The 27,976-nt window shown below is 47.3% G+C and overlaps 1 protein-coding gene across 5 annotated transcripts in view; it reads right to left on the bottom strand.

Moving 5' to 3' along the window:
- Positions 1–27,976, bottom strand: part of HDAC4 (histone deacetylase 4) — a 327,955-nt gene that overhangs the window by 145,275 nt on the left and 154,704 nt on the right. For 3 of the 5 annotated variants that reach the window (XM_072286363.1, XM_072286366.1, XM_072286364.1), the window contains exon 1: positions 166–2,480. The exons of the other annotated variants lie outside the window; for them this stretch is intronic. In XM_072286363.1, the coding sequence (XP_072142464.1) occupies positions 166–205 (40 nt within the window). In that variant the 5' untranslated portion in view covers positions 206–2,480. Of the gene's footprint in view, positions 1–165; positions 2,481–27,976 lie in introns of those variants that run through there. 5 annotated transcript variants of the gene reach the window in all.

Here is a 27,976-nt window from a genome sequence, read left to right as displayed (position 1 = left end):
GAAAAGTTGCGACACCCCTACGAGTGCGCAATAAAAAAAGAAAAGCAAAGCAACCCCGACAGCACGAACAACAGAACCATGCGCGAAGATGCATCCGTGCAGGGGTGAGCGACGCCGGGGCGCCCTCTCCACGGTAACCTGGTAACAGATACGGAACACACATACCTGCCGGCGAAAAGCTCATGCGATGTAACCGGGTCGCCATTCCATTATCCGTAAGCGCGGTGGACGGAAGCCACCACGACGACAACGACGATGGTCACGGGCTGAGGAAATAAAACGGATATACTGCGGGTGGCGGTGAGGATAGGGTTGGTTCTCCCTCCAAGCACACTCAGTTAGGCGTCACGGTGGACATCCGAGGATCCGCGGTGGTTAGGTACGATCTCCTTGGCGATGACAATCCGCACGCACGAACTTTAGGCTGGCTCCGGGGTTCGGCGAGACTCCAGCGGCTGTCTGTTTTCCTTTCCGCCCAACGACGTTCGGCGCACCGTTCTCGACGATGTCAAGAACGAAGAAACGGACTGGCAGGATGTCTCGCACACACGGAGGTCACACGATCGCCGTGAGGAGAAGAGGCCAAAATCGCAAGAACACGGAAAGAACAAGTGACTGGGCAACACGCCTCGCAATTATACGGTGCTAGTTGCGCGACGCCTGTACACTGCGTCAACGCCGGAGTACGCTCGGTGCACGTCTGCTCGGGATCGACGGGAGGCGGTGGCGCCAAGGTTTGCAAACGATCCGCCAGACGGCGCCTTCGCCAGCAGCTGTTATTTTCAGCGCGCGTGGAGAGAGGACGCCACAGAACATCCCCACAATTGCTTTCTCTCTCTTTTTTTTTTTTTAAGCTTGTCACTCCCAAGGAGGTTACATAAAACTTCTGGAGTGGCAGTCCTAGCAACCGCCTACTGGAGCGAGTGAAGCCGCCGGCAGCCTTGTTGCTAGAGGCAAAACAGCGCGGCTGTAGCACAGGCGGCCGCAGTCCACGCGCGGCGCTCGCCGTGTTTTGCGGCTCCGCAATGAACAAAAAAAATAAACCTCTTTAGAAAGTATAGCAGTGCGCACCTGCGTATCGCTGTTGTGGATGAAAAAAAAATATTCCTGCGTCGATTTATTACCGCAGGCTCTGAGAAAAGCTATCAACGGAACGCTTTGCCAATCGCACTTCCTCGCTTGGTTAAATTATGAACGGTCTCTTCACACAAACTAAACTTGTGTGATGTGAGTGAGAAATGAATATTCAACGCTGTTTACCAACTAATTGCTGTGAAAGATGCGATAGGCGCTGTTGTGCGGCGCGTCAAGTGAACGGTCTTCGAAGTCGCGTTGTGCATCACCGCGCAATCCGCGTAAAGCTTTGCCCTGTTCAATTGTGTCGCGAGCATTTCTGAAGTGATCTCTGTCCAGTAACCTTTGGTGGATGTTATGGATGACGACGCCGTTCTCGCCGACGTGAATACATACGTCAGCGCTCGCCCTTTCACTTTTTTTTTTTTTTTTTGCAAGGGCAGTTTGAAGTAACGATGAATAAATCCCTGCGGGTATACATTTTATTTTTCTCCTGTTTTTATAGTACTAACTGATGTTGATATAGTAATTTCTACAATAAGCAATTTTGTTCTTTTTCAGAGAGAGCGACGGTCCCCCTCGCGTTATATTTGTGGTTCCGTTGTTTATGCGCAAATACGGTAATTATTCTATATCTTAGAATACAACATTACCTAGCTGGTTTACACAAGGCGCCGCAAGCTATGTGTTTAGCATCCTGTGCAAGTTGATAGTCATATGCTGAAGCCAGAGCTTGCGTCATGAACTTCCCTGTGGACGTTCTTCCATATTCCATACGTACTCAGAAAAATTGATGCCACTCATCCACCCCGTCTAGAACTTAGTTCTGATTGTAACCCACACGACAACTGAAACATCAGTCAGAATTGCTACGCAGGCATAGGAACAGCAGAAAATATTTCCAGTCGACACCTGATCTTCGTTTTACTCATGACCTACCATATCATGAACACGTGTCATCTTATTTTACGTCAGAGCATATTCTTAGCATTCGTGAAGTGTATAAGCAACGTCCCTCTGAACTTACATATGCGGAGTATTCCAATGAGTGTGAACAATTTCTTACTACTCATTCTAACAGCATTCCTTGATTATGACTTTAGACATTTCGCTTTCTCGAAACCCACAGCTACAACCAACTATGGACAGGAACTCTTAAAATGTCAAATCCCTCATCTGCTAAATAGTCATCCGCAAGTACTGACGTTGACAAAGCACTCTCCGTCCATATCATCATTCAAAAAACAAAAATACTTTCTTGGATGTGCTTAGTTCTTTCATTTGCATATATATGTATGAACACAAGTGTTTATATACGTGCTTTTTCGCTTATGCTCACGTTTAATGTGTACGTTGTAAAAACAGTATCTTTATTCTTGCTTTCCTTTATTTTTAAGGCATATCTGTTTTCAACTACTTTTTTGCTGTGTATATATATATATATATATATATATATATATATATATATATATATATATATATATATATGTGTGTGTGTGTGTGTGTGTGTGTGTGTGTGTGTGTGTGTGTGTGTGTGTGTGTGTGTGTGTGTGTGTGTGTTCTTTCTAGCTGTTTACAATGCTATTTTGCTTTCCGTGTTTTCCTTTTTTTCCAGTGCCGTTGTGTGGTGAATGCACAATGTGGTGCTACAGGCCTAGTCAGGCGACCCTTAACGTCGCTTTTAGTCTCCTGCATCGCGACAATCATGTATTGTCAAGCAAATAAAGAAATGAATTAATGAAAGTGACACGTTACACACAGCGTCATCTTTACGCGACTGGTGCAGCTAAGACCTGCTGAGGTTGCATGCTTTCCCAGCGCACTACATGCGCTCGGAAAGCATGCCGCTGTTGCAAGAGCGAAAAACCAATAAGCACGACGAACATACCCTGCGCTATACAACGGCCACTACGGCGTTTCGGGATTCTTGCCTCTAGCAAGATGGCAGCGACCGGCGTCACTCTTGAAGAGCCACCTCTGCTCCGGAAGTATATGACCCCCTTGGTCGCTCCGTAGTCGTAGGGGGTTTACGTAGTCGCGTTACAGGCGCTATTTCACGATGTGAGTGAGATGCAATGACGTTTGACCCACAAGTCATAGAAACAGGAACGTATCAAGACAGCGTAAGCGCTCCAGTCGAACATGATACGATAGACGCGGACAAGATCGCGATACGCGTCATTCCACGCTAAAGAGCCGTGAATTAGATGTTTACTTCTAAAAGTGTCATCTCTCTTACTGCACTCGTTGCGAGAATCTCCTGATTTCCTGCCCCTTCGAAATTCCCACAAGATATCGTCCAGGAAGACTGCAACATTTCCACGATGGTATCAATGAGACCATGCATGATCGCCAAGTTACCTGTCATCCTCGATCTTCCTTTCGAAGCGGAATTTGTATTAACATTATTTGGTATCCAAGCACTGAATAACATTCAGAAAGAAAGCAGGGGTGGTGCGAATACTAGTTTACCAGATCGAATCGAATGCTAATCGAATATAGTGCCGGAAGCGAATCGAATATATTTTGAAAAGTTTGCGAGCCTTTCGTTATTAATATGAAAGAATATTCACTCCTAGTATTCACAGTATTAGAATGTTTCTGTTATTAAACTGCCGATTAGAAAATATCACGAAGGGAGCATTAGAAACAACTAAGCAGTTTATTCGAAAACTAAGGATTTTCCGGCTCATGCATATACAGCTTACAGAGGCAGCTTTGTGGGCCAGTCAATTGCGTTTATGCATGTCTTCCAGGTTAAACCAGAAGTACGTGTACTCTGCGAGGGTGGCGCAGCGAAAAAAAAAAAAAAAAAGAGGACGCTTTTCCCCTAAATTAGAATGGTGCGGCAGATAGCGCCACTTTCGTAACAAATATAATTAGGAACCTTCGTTTTCGGGTTTCCCATGTCTTGAATTTCGGGGGGTAAAAATCGGGTGTCATTTTAAAAGAGCAAAACCGGGGAGAAATTGAGGGTGTTTGTTGACTGGCAAGAAAATCGGGAATAACCCTGGGGGTTCTGGCAGCCTAATGTTCGGGATTTTACCGTAACATTTACAAACCAGTAACACAAATGGCCTCCTTTTGGACACAGATGTTCTACTTAAACAGACTAAGCCACTCACAGAAATGTGTAATGGCAAATAGAGATGCTCGCAAAACATGTGACGAGCTTACCTCCACAAACCCTAATTTTCATTGTTACGTTTACAAACAAATACATTACAAAAAAGAAAGCAAGAAACTAATGCAGACGCGTCTGCCGATTCCTCCTTTACGTCATTCTCTGCACTTTTTAACAGAGGAAAGGAGTACAATAACTAGTCCTCGTTTTTAGGCATCAATATTACGTTTAAGATAAACCATATTTCAAAAACCACAACAACAACAAAGCTACAAAAAAAAAAAAACAAGTAACAACATCTACATCATAAAAACAAAGGAAGAGACGGGTCCGGTTATCCCTTGTTTACTTTCTCATCTGCACTTTTTATTAGTAAAAACCGAAATCAACCTCCATTCCACCCTGCGAAAATGGATATACAGTGAAGGTGGTGCGCACGTTAGACAAGTACCACCACCCCAACTGACGTTAGATGACGTCACATAAGCACCAACACCACAAGCGACGTACGTCACGCACGTGTGCGGAAGTGCAGCATACAGCTTCATTATTCTAGGCCGTGCGCCAAACACAAAAGTCTTGTCGAACTAAATTAATGTTTAAAAGTAAACTGCGCCAGAAAATGCGTAAAGTACGACTTACGTACAAGCTGCAGACATGATAGCTTTGGATTGTTCTTCGAATATACGAGAAAACATAAATCTGTTACGCGGAAACTGAAAGTCAAGGCACTTTTCCCCAGCTGGTGTTCGAGATCTGTCTGAGTGGCCGCGGCCGCTAGATGGCGGTACCGTTAGGACAGCATACATCCTCATTCTTGTGGGCCATCTGCCTAGCGCAAGTGCGTTATTGAAGTAATTGAATGTTCCAAAGTAAAATGCGTCAGAAAATTCGTAAAGTACGAATTACACACAACCTGCAGACACGATATAGCATTGGATTGCAATTCGAATACGCGAATTATGTTACGCGGAAAATCAAACACAAACACCTTGCCCAGCTGCTGTTTCTCTACTTCTTTTCTTTTTTTGGTGAGCACGGCACGAAAAATTCAGAACAACTAGAGTGTAACAGCTTCGCTGTAAAAAAACATACAAAAAGTAGCGCAGGTGGGCATGCTTCGCTGGAGGTGTGACGCTTTTCCTAAAATCTCGCAAGCCCTTGTTGACGTACATTATCATATGCATAGGGAAACTTTCTGTGTCCTTTAGAGGACTTGTCAGGCCTTTCGTTCTCGTCTGTTGTCATCCTGTTTTACTGGTTCCCAAAATACGCTCTTGCAACAAAATCAATGGAATTACCCTTCTTGGAACGCAATGCAGTCGGGTAAACATGTCACAGCTACCATACACGATGCAGGCGCTGCGTCATTTCGCTTCCTAGTGCATTGCCGCCATTTGCATGCATGTTACGTGCGAGAAGTGCGTTGCAATGCCCCGTTGTTGTATTCAATTAAACGGGGATACTAAAATATGCAACAATTAAATAATGCTTTCGTTCACTCAATGTCGGTAGGCACCGAACGAGGCATATACTATATCTACATATTAATAACATTAATATTATGATATATACTAAACCACTTGGTCACAAAAGGTCGGCAGCGTTCATTAGTTTTGTAATGCCTGTATTTATTATTATTATTATTTAAGGAAGGACAAATTTTGGGGAGAAACCGAATTTTACCCGAAAATGAAGGACCCTAAGTATATTGCAGTGAAACGCATTCAGATTTAACACGATGAGAGGACATATGTGTTGCATCTAAAGGTACTACCACTGAAGGACTCTGGTACTACTAAAGAATATATGCACTGCCGAACTGAGTGAAATTTTACTGCGAGTGATCATGGTTTAGCCGGAACAGTCTGACTCCCTGATATGCGCAGCGAATTCTACTTATGTCCACTGTGAGTGGAATGAAAGTTATCGCACCTTCGCTTCGACTTGATGTTTGATCGTGCATAGTCGACGACATGAAGTAATCGAAAAAAATTAGAGAAAAAAAGAAACACTAAGATTTTCCAACAGTGACTATTCGATTCGAGAACCGAATCCAACAGGAGAATATTGGGTTCGTTATTCGAATGGTTCCAATGTTCGCGCATCTTTAACAAAATGAATTCGAGTAATACATCTCAGCATAACTTATTAACGCGAAGCATTACATAGAAAGCTCTCAGCAAAGTCATATTTTAACTTCCCGGCTCATCTAAAAAAAAATAAAAAATTCGCTTACAAATCCGGGAAAATAATGTTACAGTCTTAAACTGTACCTAACAGTTAATGTGTGTCATGGTGAAGTATCGCGAGTATGTGTGCCGTAGTTAATTAGTGAAATTAGTAATTAACAATTAGTAATTAGCAGCTGTGGAGAGTGCCGGCGAGCGAGCGCTGCCGCGGCTCCAGCGCGTCGAAGGGGCGGAGCTTCGCACTTTTGGTCGCGAGTGGTGCGGCCTTCGTCCTCAGAGGACGCTCCTGGAACCCCAACTATCGCATGTCCACGTGAGTCACGTTAAGTGAACCCCGACGACGCAGATTCACTATTTTAAAACACCTACGTCTGCTTATCGTTTCGCAATCCTCACAAAATCAAGAGAGTGACATTTATTTGAAATCTCAATAATTAAGTACTGCATATATCTTCGTTACTTTTCAGTATTATAGACATTGTTAGGTCTGTTTTAAGACTAGTATTTTTTGCCGGATTAGTGAGCGGCAATTTGATTCTTTTTTCTTCTTTTTTTTTTTTACGGTGAACCTAACGATTGAATATAACCTTGCATGACCTGGCTGAGAGCTTCCTATATAATAATTCGCATTAAAAGGAGTTAGACTGATCCATATTTAAGCACAAACGAAAATGATACACACAAAACTGAGTACGTAAAGCGAGCGCGCATGAAACTAACACACGCTCAGCATGTTTACTGATTTCTCATGGGCACATTTCTGGCCGTGATCGGCTAAGGAACCAGATGATTAGTATGTAAACTACGACTTGCGATTGAATAAAATTCTTATTATTCTCTAAAGAAAAAAAGAAAGGACGGCACCAATAAGCGATCTCGTCTCGTGTTTATGAGCATCGTCCACTCAGCGTTGTAAAGATGGATCTGAACAACTATGGCCCATCTGATTATTTTTTATTTCGGCTCACGCTGATTTATATTGTTACGTAAGAAGACGCAGATGAAAAGCTATACACAAGTATATTTACAACGTAATACGCCGCACTTGGCCAAGAGGCAACAGCCCGCGCTAGCCTCCAATCATCGTTGTCGTCTTCTTACTGCTCGCCTCTTCGTCATCGGTAATACTATTCCGTAGCAATATGATTGATTCCTGGGGTACAACATCCATAAGCAGCACTGGGGCAATGAGAGGCTCCACGTACAGTGGACGAGTCCGCCTTAATTTCGATCTACGCTTGAAATCACACGAAACCAGATTATACAGCAGAGCAATACGGTACTTGGAACACCATCACCAACTGAATTCGCTACGTCGCACGTTAGATCGAGGACGAACGAACGAGTAAACGAGCGATTGAATATGAGGGAAGGAACGAACAAACGAATGAATGAATGGGCGAACTATATGACTGAGAGAAATGAATTCGCCATGTGTGAGCCACTGAACCGCGAACGTGAGAACAAAAGGCAAACTGTTTGCGGGCGGATGTACGACATGCCCATCACGAAATAAATAAATAAAGATGCTTGCCAGTTTTACGCGCCCTGCGTACACCAGCGATCTTTTGGACAAGAGATAGGAAATAGGCGAGACCGACGAAAGAACAGATGAAGGTAGTTCTAAAAGGACACGCAAAAGAAATAACAACTACAGAAAAGCCGCTTCGCCATATCGCTTCCGGAAGACAAACAGGGCTTGTGTCGAAAATGAAAAAAAAGAAGAAAAAAAAGGCAGGACGAAAACAAGAACGGAAGAGAGCTAACGTAGGTGGATAGGGACGTCGCTTGTACAGAAATATATCTGTTTACAACGTGGCGCTTCGAAAGCGAGTTGCGACACGTTGAGGGCGGAGGCACGCAGCTCGTACCGATCTCGCTTTCAGCGCGCATTCTTTGTCCGCGCAGCGCTTCTACACGTGCCAACGACTCGCGTGCGACCACACCGCTGCTTCCGACTGAGCAGCGGTAAAATATTTTAGAATAGAACTTGTTGCTGGGCGAGTTGGTTGGGATCTAATGAATGCATTGTTGCGCCAAAAAAGGAAAATAAAGAGTTGGGAGGGAGAGTACGAAACGGCCGATTGAGCGCTGAACTTCAACTGATATTATTCTTACAGCAGGGCAGGGAAAATGAAGAAATGCGCATGCATACATAAGTGTTGCCTAGAACGATTACAGTGCCGTTTTTAACAGTTGCAACTCGTTTTCAAACAGAAAAACAGACGTATCACTAATACAACTCGTGCCTCTCTCTTTTATGTGATATGCCTCCAAAAGTTCTCTTGCTAACGTATCACCACTCCTGCCAAGTATCTTTATCTCACGCAGTAGTGGCTGGCATCTGCCTCCCAGGCAAACCATGCAATGCGCAGGTAAATGCGCATTACCTTTGCTGATTACAGGCAATTCATGCTCCCGGGCCCGGTCATTAACACATCTCCCCGTTTGTCCAACGTTGGATTTCCCACATTTCAGCGGTATCGCGTATATAGCACCCGTCGCACATTTCACGTACTGTCTAGTGTGCTTTTTCTGGCATCCTGACTTTTTGTCAACGTGGCTTATGCGCGGACACAGTCCAGCCAACCTGCGTCTGCTCCCATGAAGTCGTGCCCTCACGCCATGCAGGCTAGCTTTGATAAGCAATTGGCGAGGCTACACACAGCCGGCTACCCGAGCTCGGTCGTTGGGGCGGTGTCAAAAACATTACTAACAGTACGCATGCGCATTTGTTCATTTTCCCTGCCCTACTGTAAGAATAACATCAGTTGAAGTTCAGCACTCAATCTGTCGTTTGGTACTCTCCCTCTCAAGTCTTTATTTTCCTTTTCTGGCGCTACAATGTATTCATTATTTCAGAGTAATGGAGATTATGCGCTTCGTCTTATTAAAACCAAGCGGCGCTGTGGAAGCCGCGGATACACATCCCATCTTCCAATCAAGGAGGTGAGAGCATCGACGCAGTGCCGTCCTCGGCGGCTTGTCATTCGCGACCACGCCCACGACACGGCAGATTAAATCACGCCGCCCGCACTGCGAGAACGGCGATCAAACGGCACGGTGGCAGATGCGGCTCAGAACATGCGCAGCCTACACCACGCTGCCTCAGTGCAATCCGGAAAGGCGGGACGCCGGCGATGCTCGTCTTCAAGGCATCCGGGGACTTCTGCTCATACGCATAGCCAGCACCGTGAAACGCACCGGAACCCGATCTCCGCTGCGCTATGAATCTCTACGCGAGCACTGAGACGTTCCGTTTGCTCCAAACACAATGTCATGCGCTTGCAAGGGCCGCTGAAACCCAAGGCCAACTTCTCTGCACGGTACTGGACTCTGTTTTGTGACACCGTGTAGATCGAACAACGCTGCGTCGTTTTTATTGAGACACAATAGAGGCAACCACGCGCATGGGTCGCGCCGGCGAAAACAAAAGGAGGAGCTACCACTGCGCAACGCGTGCAAAGAAAGAGAAACGCGTCGAGTGGAGGAGGGATGGAAACAGGCGCCACGAGGAAATCCTTCGCAAGCCGATCCTCGCACTTTCCCCACTTCGGCTGCATAGCTGCCCGCAAAGCGACGACAACGAGTCACGAAGCATTTCTGGCACACAAACAACACGCGGCATTCACTTGTGCACACTGAGGGCCAACGAGAAACACACGCTCGAACACGCACACACTCACGCGGAGATAGAGAGAGAGAGAAAAGCAGCGCAGAATTAGAGGACTTGTCCCGACGACAAATGCTGCCGGCATGCAGACACGAAAGGACAAACGGATACGCAAATACAATCGGGAACGTCTTCGAACGACGAGCAAACGACGAGCCAAAGCGAGTGGCAATACACATTTATAGTGCTGTTCCCTTCAACGACATTGCCTTGCCAACTAGGAATACTGGCAGCCGCAGCTGCGCTCGGCTTTACGCGGCACGTCTCGAGCAGCTGACGCTCTTCGCTGCAGCGCGTTATGCTGGTACGCCGAGGACTACGCGATCAATCCAGGTACAATGTTTTCACTGCGATAGCAGAAAACGGTTCATGCAAGACCTTTCGACTGCTTGACCATGCGTCTGCAACGTGACCGCTGTTCACTCACAAATGTCTCGGAATCGAGAGAAATGTGTTTTCCACAACCATGCACCGCAGGGCATCGTGCATACTATTGCCGTACACCAGTAAAGACAGAGTCAATTAAAAGGCCATAACAGAGACATCGCTGCAAATGTATGTGCACCAGCTTGAAAGACAAGGAATACACACGCGCGCTCTGCACCACCAAAACCATCCCACGTGCAACTCGCATGCAGAGCTACACAGCGAACGGGGCAGCGCGCAACGCCTCCTGGAAACAGGCCGCGCGTTCCCGCGCACGACTACTACGTAGGACGTCCGATTCGGGAGCTGCAGATTATCGCGTGGTGGCCATTGAAAGGGGAACACATGCGCGTCCCCAATACACTTCACCGTACACCGGCCAGGGGGCGTACGCGAGACAGCGCCTCGCGTTGCTCAGTGCATTCAGCGCATGAACAACAACTGCTGCGCCGCCGCATTCACCTCGCACGGATGAACGGACGAGTGAAGCTATTTCTTTAGAGGAGCGAATAATTAGCGACGGAGCTCTAAGCGCTAATGGGAACCGGCGCAATCAGCGCCACAACGGGAGTGAGGATTTATATGGCCGCTGGCGGATGTACTATCGTTACATAGGCGCGCATTGATCTCTCGCTCTGCACGCTGTAGCTAATGAGGCAGCCGAAGCCGTCGACGCCTCGATGCGTGCCTCACATCGCATTACAAGCTGCGCGTCGCGCCCGATGCAAGTCGGCGGGCCTTGCGAGCAGACAGGCAGGTAGGTAGATATATGAGCGAGCACGTGGGCACGGCTGTGCTCGGCTGGCTGTCCCAGTTTCGGAGGCCGTGTACGACTGTGAAGCTTCGTATGTTCTGGGCATCGAGGTAATCGATGAGTCCATTGATGGCGTCTTGGATCTCTGCGTTGGAGAGCAGATGCCACGCCGCGGGTGGAGGACTGCGTTGATTTCATTATTTCATTTCTGTGAGTGAGTGAGTGAGTGAGTGAGTGAGTGAGTGAGTGAGTGAGTGAGTGAGTGAGTGAGTGAGTGAGTGAGTGAGTGAGTGAGTGAGTGAGTGATTTAGTGAGTAAGCGAGTGAATGGAGTGAATGAATGAGCAAACGAGTGAGCGAGCGCGCGAGAAGAGTAACGGAGCGAGTGAGTGAATAAACGAGTGAGTAAGTTAGTAAGCGATTGAGTGAGTTAGTTAGTAAGCGAGTGAGAGTGATTGAGTGAATAAACGAGTGAGTGAGTTAGTAAGCGAGTGAGTGAGTGAATAAGCGAGTGAATAAGTTAGTAAGCGAGTGAGTGAGTGAATGAGTAAGCAAGCGAGTGAGTGAGTGAGTGAGTGAGTGAGTGAGTGAGTGAGTGAGTGAGTGAGTGAGTGAGTGAGTGAGTGAGTGAGTGAGTGAGTGAGTGAGTGAGTGAGTGAGTGAGTGAGTGAGTGAGTGAGTGAGTGAGTGAGCGAGCGAGCGGGTGAATGTAATGACTAAGCGAGTGAGTTGGCAAAAAATAAAATTAAATTGTGGGGTTTTACGTGCCAAAACCACGATCTGATTATGAGGTACGCCGTAGTAGAGGACTACGGAAATTTACACCACCTGTGGTTTTTTAACGTGCACCTAAATCTAAGTACACGGGTGTTTTCGCATTTCGCCCCCATCGAAATGCGGCCGCCGTGACCGGGATTCGATCCAGCGACCTCGTGCTCAGCAGCCCAACACCATAGCCACCAAGCAACCACGGCGGGTAAGGGAGTTGGCAGCCCTGTTAGTTATGGTTAGATATTTGGTTTGTTAACGCACCCATAAATAACCCTGGCAAGAGCTATTAGATACGGGATATAGAACAAAGCTACACAATGAATAATGGCAATAGCAAAAAGTGCAAATGCAAATAATAAAAAAATAAAAGCCGTAAAGGCAAGCGCAGGTCACACGTGAGTAAAACCCACAATACGCAAGAAACAAGTTCAGGTGGGATGAGAATTACACTGCCAGGGAACGTATTTTGTGACTATATCTTAAATTTCCTCCTCCATCTGCTCTTCGTCATTGGCTCGCACACACCGCGTATATATAGCACTGGAATGCTGTCGCATTGAATGTTTCTTGCGGCAAAGAAGTAGCCTTGTTTTCAATGTTGAAGTCAAGGTACATTTCCGACTCAGCAACGGTGTGCCACAAACGCCACGACTGCGTGTTCCCCCGTATTCTCGGTAACGCCATGCTCCCGTTTCATCCATATGGAACACGGATTGTAAGAAGCATTCCAATGCGATTGAGCGAAGACGTGCACGCTTGCGCCGAAGTAACATACCTTCCGTACTTCGTTCTCTCAACGCGCCATTCGCAAATGGTAGTCGTGGGGTCGCCGAACGCACGGAGAGGCACGAAGCTTCGGAGATACGCCGTCAGCTGCGCAGCAGCCGGAGTTCGAACGGAAGCGGCCGCGTTTGTTTCTGACCGCAAAGCTGAAACGACCGAAGGAAAGCGTTCCGGGCAGAGCAGCGCAGCGCGGGCCCGTCGATTCGGCAGCGGCAAACGCGGAGCGCCGTATAATATAGAAGGAAATGATGCGCGCTGACGGGAACACGTATAAGCATTCCACGAAAAAAAAAAAAATGAACCAACGTAGGATTCAGATTGACCCGGGCGGCGAAAATCAGGTTCTGTCATAACGAGTAGTAGGAAATGTCAGCACATTTTTATTTTCTCATCGGTAATCAGTATACAGAAAAATAGAGAATGAAAAACAATGAAGCTACATGAAAGAGCGCGGGTGGAAAAGCGATTACGAGGGCGGCAGCCAGAACACGGAGACGGAGAGAGAGAGAGAGAGAGAGAGAGAGAGAGAGCCATGCTTTACAACCAGCGCGGATCCGTCGATATGCGGGTGATAAATAGCCGAGATCTCGCGAAAGCGAGAGGAGAGAGATAGATATGAAGGAGGCAGGAGAAGAGGGAGATGGCGGAAGGAATGGGGGTATCCCTCTGGCGCGATGCCAAATGGAAAAGACCTACTGGATCGAGCCGCCGACAAATGGCGCCATGGCTCGCCGCTCTGTGGCCCACATGTCGTGACGACGCTGCAGAGGCGTGAAAACGTGCAAGCAAGCAAGCAAGCAAGCAAGCAAGCAAGCGGACATTCAAATGAACTTTTCTCATCTCTTCGTCTCTATGGGATAACGTGACCCGTAACGTTGCACATGTTTGATTTCTCCCGTTTAGTTGCAGCCGAACGGGTAACATGCTCTTAAATGACTTTTCAGCGCGCACACCATAAAAGTAAGTTTTTTTATGATAAAGCGGGTGATATATTTATCGATTGATCTGATGCCTCTTTACATTCAGCACTGTGGATAATACGTTCCAACCGGATTCCACTCCTGCTTAGTTTTTGTGGCTGTAACGTTCATCCCACACTCAGGTAATACTGTCGAACCCAGCTATTCAATGAGGTCTGCGTTCTGTGCAGCCGTTTCTTTTCACATTTAAAAAAGTTTTGTTTTGGACTAATACGTACGCAATATCAGTAATAATTATACGATAACCGAATTGATATAAAGAAGTGTTAATAAGGTATGAACGCTTTTTTGGACGCTTAAACAAGGTCGAAAAGGCGTGTCGAATCAACAGCCTACTATGCCTCCAACAAGCAACTGCAGTTCTACTCGCTCCCTACAAAAATATTGTATACGCTGAATATACCTCGAATCACACTGTGCTCCAATTGCCTTTAAGTGAATGGTTGCAGGCGCCGCAAAACAATTGCAGCGCTTATCGTATTTACAGTACAAGCTATACGAGTGACGTGATTCGCAGTTCCCCAGCGAGTGGGCACCTCGCTCGGCAATCAACTCTTCTGGGCCGGCCAAGGTTTGAGCGCCAACGTCAAAGTGACGTTCGCCGCCTCGAGACAAGAGAGGAAACGTGTGCGCTTTGGGCTTGTATTGATAAGGCGATACGAGGGTGTCCCTATGCGGGCCAGATATCTGTCTCCAAGTTGCCGCCGCCTCGAACACAGGCGAAGGCGCTGTGCAAGAGACACTCGAGTTTGCCTATGCGCTCCTGTAGGCTATAGCTGCATATGGCAGACCACTCGAGCTTTGACAACAACACAAACCACCTTCCGTGTATTGCTACGACCTGAAAAACTCAAACGCCCGCTTAAATATCGAAGAGACAGTCACAATGCTTGGCGTGACGTCAGCTGAACGTGCTGCTACTTCCCGCTAAAAAGACTACGTTTTCCTATCTTGTTTTTTGATGCTGCAAATTTGAGCACAGCGTTTGCCTCTGGGCGGTCGCTGCAGACCATAAAATGCCGACTAACTAAACCGAAATATATGCCGAGATTCCACGATGTACAGTCGACGTCACACTTGTGTAGAGCGCGGGAACGGCGCGGCCTCCTGGGCGCCCCGGAGGCCGCCGTTTCCGCGCTCTACACAAGAGTGACGCCGACTGTACACAAAGTGTCCGAGCTGGTCGACAATGACCGGCCCATGGCAAACACCCGCGCAAATATGCAGCAATGAGTAGAGTTCCTTAGTCGAAAGTAAAATGTACACTGCGGGCCGAGCCTTCCCATCTATAAGGGAATGGGAGGAAATTTGGTGAGACGTAATACAATACTTTGCTCGTGAGAAGACACGGGGCCGAATGCACAACGCTTTTCGTTCGTAAGTCATCTTTGTCATTGGGTAGCAGCCTTCGCGAATGATATGTGTAGCATTAGGATTGGCTGAAAAATGCTCATGCGAAAAATCCTATCGTAAGGGCCTTTCGCGAATATGGGCCCTGGTCTGTCAAAAAAAAAAAAGAAGAACAATTTGGAGCGAAAAGGCGCAAGCTTTTCAGTTTGCATCGAACTATGCAGAGATCTAAGTGGGAAGTTTGCACATTGTATGCGCGGAGTCTGACGGGGACAGCTTCAGGGAGAAGTGTCGCATTCAGAGAAAGAGAGAGAGAAAGAAAGAGAGATTAGCCCAAGGCCTGGATCAGGACTTAATTATATCGCTACCTGTGAAAACATCCCAGTGACGGGTGTAACGGCTGCAGGTGCAAAAAAGCATCGCGGACGTTCTCTTAAGACACGAACACTGTATTATGGACGTGCCTGAAGGCTGTCTAGACAGAAGGCTGCCGCTAGTATGATACACTGGACCGCAAATCATCTGAGAGCCCGTATTCTGAGATAGAATGACATTTTGCCGCAGCCGTATATATATATATATATATATATATACAGTAAACTCTCAGTTGTACGAACGTCGGTTTATCGAATATTTCAGAATAACGAACTTTTTGGAAATTCCCGGCAGTTTTCTTATAGATTCTATGCAAAAATGTTTCACTTACACGAATTTCGGAACAGTCAATATTTCAATTTAACGAATTCGCTCAGAGGACCAAGGCTTATTTTTACGATCAGTTCAACGAAGTTTTGCGCGCTGCACTGCAGGTGCAACCGATGCCCGCCCTCATCAAACCACCGCTCTAATGGCAATGTAACGTCGCTGGCAATACAGCGCCCCTGGGGCAAAGCGGCGGCGCGGAAAACGAACGGCAACGAGGCATAGCCTCCAAGATCACCCGCACAAAACGAACAAGCATGTAATTTCAGAGGCCATGAACAAAGTAACATCGCTGGTGCTTACAGCGCCGCCAGAGCAATGCGGCGATCTGTCACACGGCGATCTGTCACCTGTGCTGGACATACGGATCTGGAGATTGTTTCCAGTGTTCGTCCTGAAGAAGAAGAGTGCGACGAAGAAGAGGCAACTGCAGAGCCAGTTTCAAGCCCTATAACTCTAGCTGAGGTTGTAGGGTGCGTTGGAAAGTTGAGAGTCTTTGTGTCTCAACAGCAAGCTGTGCCAGAAGAAGTGTACAAGAACATTGACTCATTGACTTCCTGTGCTATAAAAGTACAAGTGCAGAAGAAGATTACATATTTTTTTCTAAGTGATAAAGGCAGCATTATAACTGTTATGAATCTCGTACTTGTTGATATGTACAAATTCCATTTCACACATTTCTAACACTATGGATTCCACGTCTTTTGCTCCATGAATTGCACTTCAAACTTTTGACTCTGTATGCCATGTCTTATGTTGGTCTAGTGAATATTCAGTTTAGTGAACTTTCAGTTAAGTGAACTATTTCCTTCGGTCCCTTGAAGTTCACTCAAGTGAGAGTTCACTGTATATATATATATATATATGGCTGCGGCAAAATGATGGTATATGAAATCAAAGATTATATATATATATATATATATATATATATATATATATATATATATATATATATATATATATATATATATATATATAATCATCAGCCTGGTTACGCCCACTGCAGGGCAAAGGCCTCTCTCATATTACTCCAACTACCCCGGTCATGTACTAATTGTGGCCATGCTGTCCCTGCAAACTTCTTAATCTCATCCGCCCACCTAACTTTCTGCCGCCCCCTGCCACGCTTCCCTTCCCTTGGAATCCAGTCCGTAACCCTTAATGACCGTCGGTTAACTTCCCTCCTCATTACATGTCCTGCCTATGACCATTTCTTTTTCTTAATTTCAACTGAGATGTTATTAACTCGCGTTTGTTCCCTCACCCAATCTGCTCTTTTCTTATCCCTTAACATTACATCCATCATTCTTCTTTTCATGGCTCGTTGCGTCGTCCTACATACATACATATATATATATATATATATATATATATTAGAACGGTAACGAAGAACGCAAGTGAAAGAAGAGAAAGACAAGAGCAAGGCAGGCAGTGAGTCAGGAATGGAATGGAATGGAAAACTTCATTGACTCTTTTAAGGTTTTACCGGGTCGAGGCCGAAGTCTTCATTCTTGAAGCTTGGGTCCTCTTCAGCCATGGATGGGCCCCTAGTCCAGGGCTCCACTGAGCCGGGCCGCCTCGCACGCGTGCGCTATTAGAGCTCTTTGAGCCTCTAGCTCGCGGCTGGTGAGACAGCTCTCCCATTGCTCCGCACTTGGTGTTTTGTGTTTGTGGAATGCCTGGTTTCTTGTACACTCCCATGTAATGTGGTATAATGTTGGTTTAGCTCCACACCACGGACAGGATGCGCTATACTGCGTGGGGAACATCCTACTTAGTATGTGTAAGTTTGGGAAGGAGCCCGTTTGCAGTCTCCGCCATCCTGCGGCCTCCTCCTTTGTTAATGCTTTATGTGGTGGGGGATATTGATATCTTAGCCCCTTATAGAGGTTTAATAGCTCTGGAGAGCTGTTCCCGCAGTTGATCTGTGGCCCCTGAAAATCTGCCCGACTCTTGGCCAATCCCCGTGAGTGGGGGTATGCGCCAAATACATTAAGGTCATCATCTTAATGTTTTTGAAACGGCTGAGATTTAGGTGTGTCGCGTAACGCTTGAAACTCGTTCAAGGCGCCGGACTCCCGTTACATTTTTGTGGCAGCGGTCGTGTTAACCCCTGCAGCAAGATGTCCCCCGGTATGATGCCTTCGCTTGCGTCGGTGCCGCAATCTACGCCGGCACCGTCATCGGATACTCCACTGAACCACGTCCTTTACGCGAGCGTTGCCACCAGTACGCAACACTCGCCGCCATCTCACGCTTCAGATTGTGGTACGATACCTAGAAACATTCATTCTGCCGATTCGGATTCCAGTCGCCGTCAGCCTGCGCTCGACCTAGCTGCTTTTCTGGACTCTCTTGAAGCACGCCTCGACCAACGATTGTTCTCCGTTGAGAACTGTTTAGTCCAGCGTATATGTCTTCCGCGGAGAGTCGCATCGCCGACCTCACCACACGTGTTTCAAGAGCCTCATGTCTCCTGCTTGCACTTATCAAGCTCCACCTGTCTCAGCACCTCAATCGCCCTTTCCCAGTTCTGTCACGCAGCAATGCCATGGACCCTTCCTAAGACCACCTACATTTTACGGTACCACGTCATGGTCTGCTTTTCGTATGCGGTTTGAGTCTGTTGCTGTTCTTCACTCCTGGTCACCTCATCGCAGAGCTCGAATCCTCGTGGCTCAGCTACGTTCTGCTGCCGCTGAATTTCTGGAGTTCTTGCCGGCATCCGACCGTTCCAACTACACAAGTCTCGTCTCCGCACTCGAGTCTCGCTATCGTGATAGATGCATATCTTCAGCACTTACATCTTACAGAATTACGGCACGTGCGACAGGGCCACTACAGCCTGCAAGAGCTCACTGCTCATGTTGAGCGGCTGTCGCGGAAGGCCCTGGCTGGTTGTGCGAACTCCACCGCCGACTTCATTGCTACCAAAACCTTCATCAACGCCATCACTGACCTCAACGTTCAACGCTTAGTCCGTCTCACCCACCCGTCTACAGTTTACGCTGCCTTAGCTCTTGCCTTGGAAGCTCACATAGTATAACGCTCCACTGCAGTGCCCTGCCCTCGCCCTTTTTCAAGTCACCAAGCGTCAGCAGGCCAAACCAGTCGCTCGGACGCATTCCGTCAGCGCTCTCCAACCATGCGCTGCAATCAGTGCAACGATCGGCCATTGCAGTCGAGATTGTGTGCGTCGCAACCCTACGTTGGAAAACTTCACCGCGGGCCACCGAGGGCAGGACCCCGCGTAAGTCGTCAAGTCCCTCTTCTGCCACTGGGCCCGTTTACAGGTATGCTCACGTTACAAGCCCAGCTAGGTGAGCCACCGGTGCAATTACGCTTTTCTTTTTGCGACTTCCGTGCTCCAAAACATCTTGCGTCGGTAGATTGTATACACATTCATCGCGAGTTGCGCGAAAAATCCGAGAGATTTCGTTTGCCGGCCGACGCGTGTAAGCGGCCGGGAACATATTCAGCCCCGAACGATGGCGTGAACACGGGCCCGCGCTCGCGCAGCGAAAAACCGCGCGGACTATTATCAGCTATAAGAGCGATCAGCGACGCAGAGCGTATGTACAAACAAGCCACACAACGCGATCGTCGTCACGCGGTGCTGGCACGCGCGGCGGACGTGCTATAACGACGCCGCGGAGAGGCGTGAGCAAGCCGGGAAAGGAAATGCGACGAACATGCCACGTGCCAAGTTGCCCAACAGAGGAAACCCCCCCTCCGTTCCAGCGTCTGCGGCCGGCGGTGCCAGTCTGGCTGCACCAGGGCCGCCACAGCGATAGCGCCGATAGCCCCGTGCACTTGGCACGCGCCCACGCCGTCTGCTCGGTACGGGGCCTCGTTGGTGGCAGCTAAAAGGGGGGGGGGGGGGGGGGGGTCGTCGCCTCGGATGTGATGCGCTCATTTCTATCTCCCCTTTCTTGGTGAATCGTTAGCCTTAAGAGAGAGAGAGAGAGAGACGAAAGAAAAAATGAAACGCGGATTTGAAAACGCAGGCTTACCGGTCCGTGGTCGAAAGGCAGTGTTTTCTTCAGCCAAACATTAACAATATGCAAATGCCACGTAGCTGGACAATGTTGTTTGCCGTCGTTTGGGGATGTTGAAGATAGAGCAATGTGAAAAACTCCCGATGCAGCTTTCTGTTGCTCGATACGTACGTGCTCCATAAAAGTGTTTTTCCGAGCGTGAAATAAGCCCGCAAGAGCACGCAAAATTGCTGCGCGACTCGCGCCACTTGAGACACTCTGCGTGTATTCGCGCGCTACTTTCACGCTCGCAAAAAGACTTTTATGAGCAACACAAAAGTTAGCTACATCGGTAGCTTTTCATGTTGCTCTACAATTTCCTCATTGACACTTTTCACCTAATTGTAATATTTGAGAAGTTGATTAATTAGGACTAATTATCTAATTAGGCGGAATGAAAAACAAGATAATCTCAGTATCTCCAAGCGACGGCAAACGAAATCACCTTGGTTCTGTTCGGCTACGTGGCATTTGCGTATCTTTAATGTTTGGCTCAAGTTACGTGGGACACCCTGTATACATTTTCGAGCAAGCAAATGGAAAGACGATTCGTTCCGTTTAAATCGCTCACTCCACCAAGTCGGAGCAGCCACTGTGCACGTGGCTTTAGAGATTCCATCAGTTATATCGACGGCACATACTGCACGACGAGTGGGGCGACAGATAAGGCGTGTGTACATTTCCCCGTCGCTCCACTACCGTGCAGGTCTCAGACGACTCCTCACATTCGCCCGCTTTCTTTATACCTTCCAGACTTTTTAGAATTATTTACTTCCTTATTTCTTTTTTTTTTTCTCTCGGCGAAGGCGCCAATCTCTGGAACAATTTTGTAGTTGCGTGCGAGTGTCGTTGTGTATATATGGCGATAAGATAGGAAAACAGCTAGGCCACTTCGGAGGCCGCTATGCCCAGCGCTTTCATCATCATCATTTATTTTCCCATAAGAGCCCCTGTCGAGGTATTACATAAGGGGGACGGGGGTTACAGAAGATAAGAATAGAAACAAAGACGTGGTTACAGTTTCCTGCCAAACTCAGCCTCTGGATTCGTATGAGAACAGAAAAAAAAGAAAACCTAACAGGCACGGTGAATACAATGCAAAAGCAAATCAGCAGAAGAGTCACAATGTGAAACGGCAATCGCAAAAGAACGAAAACACAGTAAGGTCACTGTAAGGTTACGGTTTCAGGTGGTCAGTAAGCAGCTGTTCGAAGATAATGGGGTTACGTTCGTTGACAACTCTATCTGGTACATTGTTCAACTCTACTGTGGCGCTAGGCAAAAACGATTTATTAATGGAAAATGTTGAACCATGCAAGCGCTGGATGCTGCAAGAGTCAAAAAGGCGACGAGATATACCGGATTAGACGCTTTCCATGTAGTTGAAGGGAGCTACAATATAGTCAGTGGAAAAGGCACAGCTTTGCAATTTTCCGACGGAACACCAATAGTTCCAAGTCCTAGGGATGATTTCATCGTACTGACGCTTTATTCACGGCTGTACCTGAAGTGATGAATCTAGCGACACGATTTTGTGTTGATTCTAAAGTGTTAATTGAGCAAGTTTGGTGCGGGCTCCAAAGAGCCGAGGCTTATTCAAGTTTACTTCGAATGAAAGTTTCATAAGCTAATTTCCTTGTGAATGAGGGGCATGGGGCAAGGGTACGTACGTCTGACGTAACCAAGTGATGTAGTGCATGTCGGTAGCCAATTTTGTGATATGGTGAGACCAGATCAACTTGCTGTTAACAGTAATACCGAGATAACGATATGATTCAACAGCGGATAGGGCTGTCGAGTTTAAAAAGTACGGATAATCTTAGTTAGAGTGTTTACGGGAAATCTGCATACCTTTACATTTGGAGATGTTAAGCTTCACTAAAGAAATGGAACACCAGGTTTCTATTAGGTGTAAGTCTTTTTGAGGCATTGCATGGTAGGTTTGGTCTGTAATGCGACGATAAAGTACGCAGTCGTCCGCAGAAAGTCGGATAGAGGATGATATGCCGTTAAGAAGGTCGTTTATGAAGATAAGAAAGAGAAGGGGACCGAGGACGGACCCCTCCGGAGGTCACGCCAGAAGTGGTGGAACAGTGATTTCCGACAGCTGTGTACTGAAAGCGATTAGTAAGAAAGCAACGGATCAATGACAATGCGAGAGGGTCGAGACCGAGGCACGAGAGCTTGGCCAAAAGTCGGTGATGGGCAACACAGTCGAACGTTTTGGCAAAGTCTAGGTATATGACGTCAGTTTGAAGTGATGAGTCTAAGTTCAAGTGAAGTTCAGTAATAAATTCATGGCTAATTAAGCAACAACTGCGTAGATACTCGTGAAAGAAACAGACAGAGAATGAACAAAAAAAAAGGAAATTGAGAACAACAAAGGTCGAAAAAAGAAATTGAAAACAAGAAACGTCACGCGTTCGCAGAATAAACGCACCAAAGTCGGATCGAGTCAACACCGAAACGACGGCGCCCACTCGTCCATCGATGAACACACACACTGCGGGGGCGATCGAGAGGGAAGAGAGAGAACTCGCTCGCTGCTTTCTCCAGCTACGCCCACAACAAACGCTTTTGCAATGTGTGTGTGATACGGGCGGACGCAAGGCGAAGTTATTTTTCCTTTTTTTTAATTCTTTTTTTCTCTGTCACTGTTTTATTTCTTTATGGTGAAGCTTATTCCGGGAAACGACAAGCAAGCGCTCCTCACGTGGGCGCTATGCCGCATATACTCTCGGCTGCACGGCGTCGGCGCGCGCACTGTATACAAGGCTCAATCAATACACGATACACTTCGGCACGACAAATCGATCATTCGATCGGTTTATTCAATCAGCAAAGCAGCTCTGTAACGCTCTGTAACGTGCAAGAGCTGCTCCGCTGCATAGCAAGGTATAGCCAGCCCGGACAACACTCCGGCTCGTAAGGTGCAGGTCTTGTGTTGCTATCGGCAGCAGAATAATCGTCCAAGGCGATTAAGGTAGGCAATCTTCTTAAAACTTGACAGTTAATGCAAAATAAAGTAAAATCACAGTCTTGCATACACGAAGCGTGCTGCTCATAGTGTGGGTCACGGATTAGACGACGCGTGTGGTTCAGCGCAAACCTAAACGAGAAGCGAGGGAACCGAGGGGCCTGATTTTTATTAACCGTATCATAAGAAGACAACAAACAATGCCACCAAAGAAGACATAGGGGAAATTAGTTGTACTTACTAATTGAATTAAAGAAATGATAAATAAATGAAAACTAAAGTGAATGAAAGAACAACTCCATGAATTTCTCATTTATTTAATTCAATTAGTAAGTACAAATCATTTCCCCTATGTTGTCCTTGGTGTCTTTGTTTGTTGGCTTCTTATGATATGATTAATAACAATCGGGCCCCTCGGTTAACCCCCTTTCTTCTCGTTCTTACATAACGAGGGTCTCGAATCCGGCAAGACTGTGGTATATATATACACGCACAAGAAGCCCAGAGCTCAGGGCTTTGTGCTGTTTTGATGGGCAAGATCAGGGACCCATCATCGGTGCCAGTGTCAAGGGAGCTTGGTCGAGATTCCCATGTTCATTTTATATCGATGTCGCTCGTCTCTGTACGCTGGGCACTCAATCAAGACGTGCTCTAGAGATTCTACGGTGGCGCAGTTGTGACAACATGGACTTGGAATCTGGCCATTGCGGAAAAGAAGACTTCGCGTATGCAACGTTTAATCGAAACCGGTGATAGAGGGTCTCCAGATGCCGTGGTAGACATTGTGGTAGTCTTGATTGGGGTTCTCGGTTGATGTAAATGGTCTTCACATTCAGGCAATTCACCCCTATAGTATAGTATAGTATAGTATAGTATAGTATAGTATAGTATAGTATAGTATAGTATAGTATAGTATAGTATAGTACAGTATGATATAGTGTAGTATATGGTATAATATAGTATTTTATACCGTGACGCAGGAAAAGACACACCTGATGTATTAGAAGAACTTTCATAAGATTCTCGCCTGAGGCAAAGAGAGAGAAGTAAACTTTGTTACAGGCGTATTAGTTATTGAGACCCTGGCAGAGGAGCTAGCGCGGAGGTCACGTGGCCGCGACGTGGTAAGCCCACTCTGGCTGAAGGCAAGCAATACGTTTTGGTTAGTAGTGACGTCGGTTGAAATAATTTTTAATGTGGAACTCTTTGACCATTGCGTCGCAGCGCATCGATATTCAGGCTGCCCGACACTCGAAGGCGCATGCAACTGACATCAGATTACACCGCAGCCTCCAGAACCTATGAAACACGACGAGTTCTGCACCGTGAAAAAGAGACGACCAGAACGTGTCGGAGGTCGTCGCGCACATTTCATACAGGAAAATAAATTTTAAGTATTATTTATTGTTATACTAACCCACACGAACGCGACTACGAACCAAAGAACGATAAAAACAAACGAAAAAAGAAAGCAAGGAAGAGGAGGAGATAACTAACTTGAAAGAAGGCAGAGAGGTCGGCCTGAGCTAACGCGCTCTAGCCTGCTACTCTGCACAGGGGGAGGGGGAACGGGGATATAAAGGCGTGATGAGGGATGATGATGAATAGAAAGAGGGATGCGCAACGGTGAAAGCGAGTTCAACATTCTGATGATAAACATTCAGAAGTCTCATCCATGAAGCCACTACCGGATTCCGTGTCTAGTCTGTTGTCAGCAATTCAAATGAACTTTCAATATAAAGGCGCTACGACTAAGCTGGTGTGTGGGCCTCCCCTGCGTGAGCAGCACAAGAACGAATGAACAAGCCAGCTGACAGAGACACGAACAGAAGGGGACGAAAGACGGACGCTGCCCTCCTTTGTTCCGACGACAGACGCCAAAATGCCGTGCGAACAAACGAAAGTGTCACAAATCAAGGACAAAAGAGCCGCAAAACCTGTCCCAACTTTTATTCATGGCCAGTCGACGACTATAACTTCGTGAGCTCGCCCTTTCAGGAGTTTTCTGATCGATAAACGAGTTGGACATCTGAGTTTCGTGAACTTTCAATAAACCAGCGCAAACCTTATAGTTACAGGTTTTCGCAATACCAAAACGTTTCGCGCAGAGCACACTATAATAGCGTTGTATTAGCGGCATGCTATGAAGCAAGGGAAACATGAGCGGGAGTACTCGCATACCAGAAGCCAGACTTCCTGAAATACCATATTACACGAGTTTGCGCTAAGGGCAGCGAGACAGCTTGCAATTAGTCGCGGCTTCAGGGCGATGCGACCTATCACTGGCAATGCCTGTGCCCCACACGCGCATCTAATAAAACGCCCAACTACAGATGTACTAGAGCGAAGACGACGACTATCGACGAGAGCGCAAGTGATAGTCCCACAGCGACGTCCATGATGTCTCGCTGCGGAACATAGAATAGCAGGTTTCCTTTACAACCGAAAGAGGGGCTTCTGGTTTGCTACCTTACTATGGGGGAGGGGTATGGAGGGAAAGCCAGACGGAAATAATAGTGGAGAAAGAAGGTTGACGGCGCCAAAGAGGGAAAAATGAGCAAGGAGTGTGACAGTATGAGGGCCTCACTAACAGGTTACTCGAGTAGCAGGAACTTCCACAGTAGCTTGACTAACTTCTGGTATGACGACCTATGAGCCGGCACGCCAGGTATGTCTGCTCCGAAAGCGGCTTGTGGTGGAGATGAACCAGCGCGCCGCGAGCGACTACCTGTGTGCGCTTTATCGAGAACAACGGCAAAGAACAAGTTATAAAGAACAACCTCGACACGAGCAACGCTGTCAGCCATTCCGACGCGGATAGCAAAGAATTTCGTGAACGCTAACACCAAGCCAGAGTTGGCAACGTACTGTTATCTCGGTCCGGGGTAGTCCAGATGGGGACAGAGTCGAAGGAAGGCGCCTTGGCGATGCAGACAGTTGTAATGGAAATTCGGTGTGCTTCCATAAGGATTATGAGACACCATAGACGTTTCAGAGAGTATAAAGCGTTTGCAGACTATCTACCGTTTAAAGCAAGTCAACAGAACATATGTCTATAGATCATAGATGCCTACTCCTATATGTCCACAGACTATATATGTGTATACCAGAGTGAGAGTCTACGGACTTTTGGCCTTATACCTAATTAATATAGTAACTGCAAGTAGCATATGCCATTGAAAAGGTGAAATAAGCGTACAAATCGTCTGGCTAGAAGATTGCTTACGGAACAAAGGACATGATAGGACCCGACTGCGCTTTCCTAAGATTCTTGGCCTCTGAGGCCAGTGCTCATTATGGGCTCATGCACTGTCTATTATTAAGGCGAAAGCCTTAAGTGGCTCATGGGTCGAAAAATCCGTTGTCCAGCGTTATCGAAAAATTGACCATACGGCGTTATGGCCCGAAAATTCAATGGCACTGAAATTGACGATGCCACCCACGACCATTGGTGGGACTCGATCCCACGACCTTTGGTGGTAGTCGAACTCGCGACCTTTAGGTAAGGCCAAAATTCGATGGCACCAAAATTGATGATACCACCATTATGGCCGAACCTAGGACCATTAGTGGGAGTCGAGCGCATGGCCACTGGTGCTAATTAAGGCACTTGAAACCACGACCTTCGGTGGGAGTCGAACTCGCGACCTTGTGGTGGGACCAAAATACAAAGACCCCAAAATTGATGGTACTACCATTGAAGGTCGAACCCAGGACCATTGGTGGGAGTCGAACCCATGACCTTTGGTGTTAATTAAGGCACTTGAAACCACGACTTTTGGTGGGAGTCGAACTTGCGACCTTTTGGTGGGACCAAAATTCAATGGCACCAAAATTGATGGTACCACCACTGAGGGTCGAACCCAGGACCATTGGTGGGAATGTAACCTATGGCCTTTGGTTTTTAGGCACTTGACACCACGACCTTTGGTGGGAGTCGAACGCACGACTATTTGGTGGGACCAAAATTCAATGGCACCAAAATTGGTGGTACCACCATTGAAGGTCGAACCCAGGACCATTGGTGGGAGCCGAACCCATGGCCTCTGGTGTTAATTAAGCCACTTGAAACCACGACCTTTGGTGGTAGTCGGACGCGCGACCTTTTGGTGGGACCAAAATTCAATGGCACCAAAATGATAATACCACCATTGATGGTCGAACGCAGGACCATTGGTGTGAGTCGAACCCATGGCCTTTGGTGTTAATTAAGGCACTTGAAACCTCGACCTTTGGTGGGAGTCGAACTCGCGACCTTTTGGTGCGACCAATGCCTCCTTTACTAGATGCCCGCCGCGTCGCTCGCTTTCCCATTCTTGTGGCGGTTCCCTTAGTTCAGCATAAATTCCGTGAGGCGGCGCTCGTTGCCTTTTCAACTTCCGGAAGCGGCGGCCGAATGCTTCCGCCGGCGCGTTCGTAGCGCCGATGGCGCCGTTATGCGCGGGCGTCTGTTAGCGAGCGTTCTCGCGGGCCTCCGAGACGGTGACAGATGCCATGGTAATCTCAGAGGCTGCAGCACGTAATCTAAGTTGCAAGCGTTCGCCATGAAAGGCGCTCGTTGCCTTTTCGCGGAGCCGAGAAAAGAGAGAGGGCACGGAACCGAGATTACCGGACAACGCGGCAGGCATCTAGTAAAGGAGGCACTGGTGGGACCAAAATTCAAGGCACCAAAATTGATGGTACCACCATTGAAGGTCGAACCCAGGACCATTGGTGGGAGTCGAACCCATGGCCTTTGGTGTTAATTAAGGCCCTTGACACCGCGACCCTCGGTGGGAGTCGAACGCAGGACCTTTGGTGGGTCCAAAATTCAATGGAGCCAAAATTGATGGTGCCACCATTGACGGTCGAACCAACGATCTTTGGGTGTTAATTAAGGCACTAGAACCCACGACCTTTGATGGGAGAAAACAAGCAGTAGGAAGTGACAACGCATTCGAATAAGAATGTCAAGTAATTTAATCAATGTCTCGTGATCGCGCAGGCTTCCGCCTTCATCTTCTTTAGCGTACGCTATTCTCTTCTTTGTGGCACTTTAGACTGGCGTTACATAAAGAACCAGTCACTATTAAAATTGTGCTAGCCGGTTTCCTTCTGTCCATAAGAGGAAACGTTACTACAAGGTGTGCACAGA

Source organism: Dermacentor andersoni, chromosome 2, assembly GCF_023375885.2.
Source record: "Dermacentor andersoni chromosome 2, qqDerAnde1_hic_scaffold, whole genome shotgun sequence".
NCBI lineage: Eukaryota > Metazoa > Arthropoda > Arachnida > Ixodida > Ixodidae > Dermacentor > Dermacentor andersoni.
This window is presented reverse-complemented; position numbering and strand designations above follow the sequence as displayed.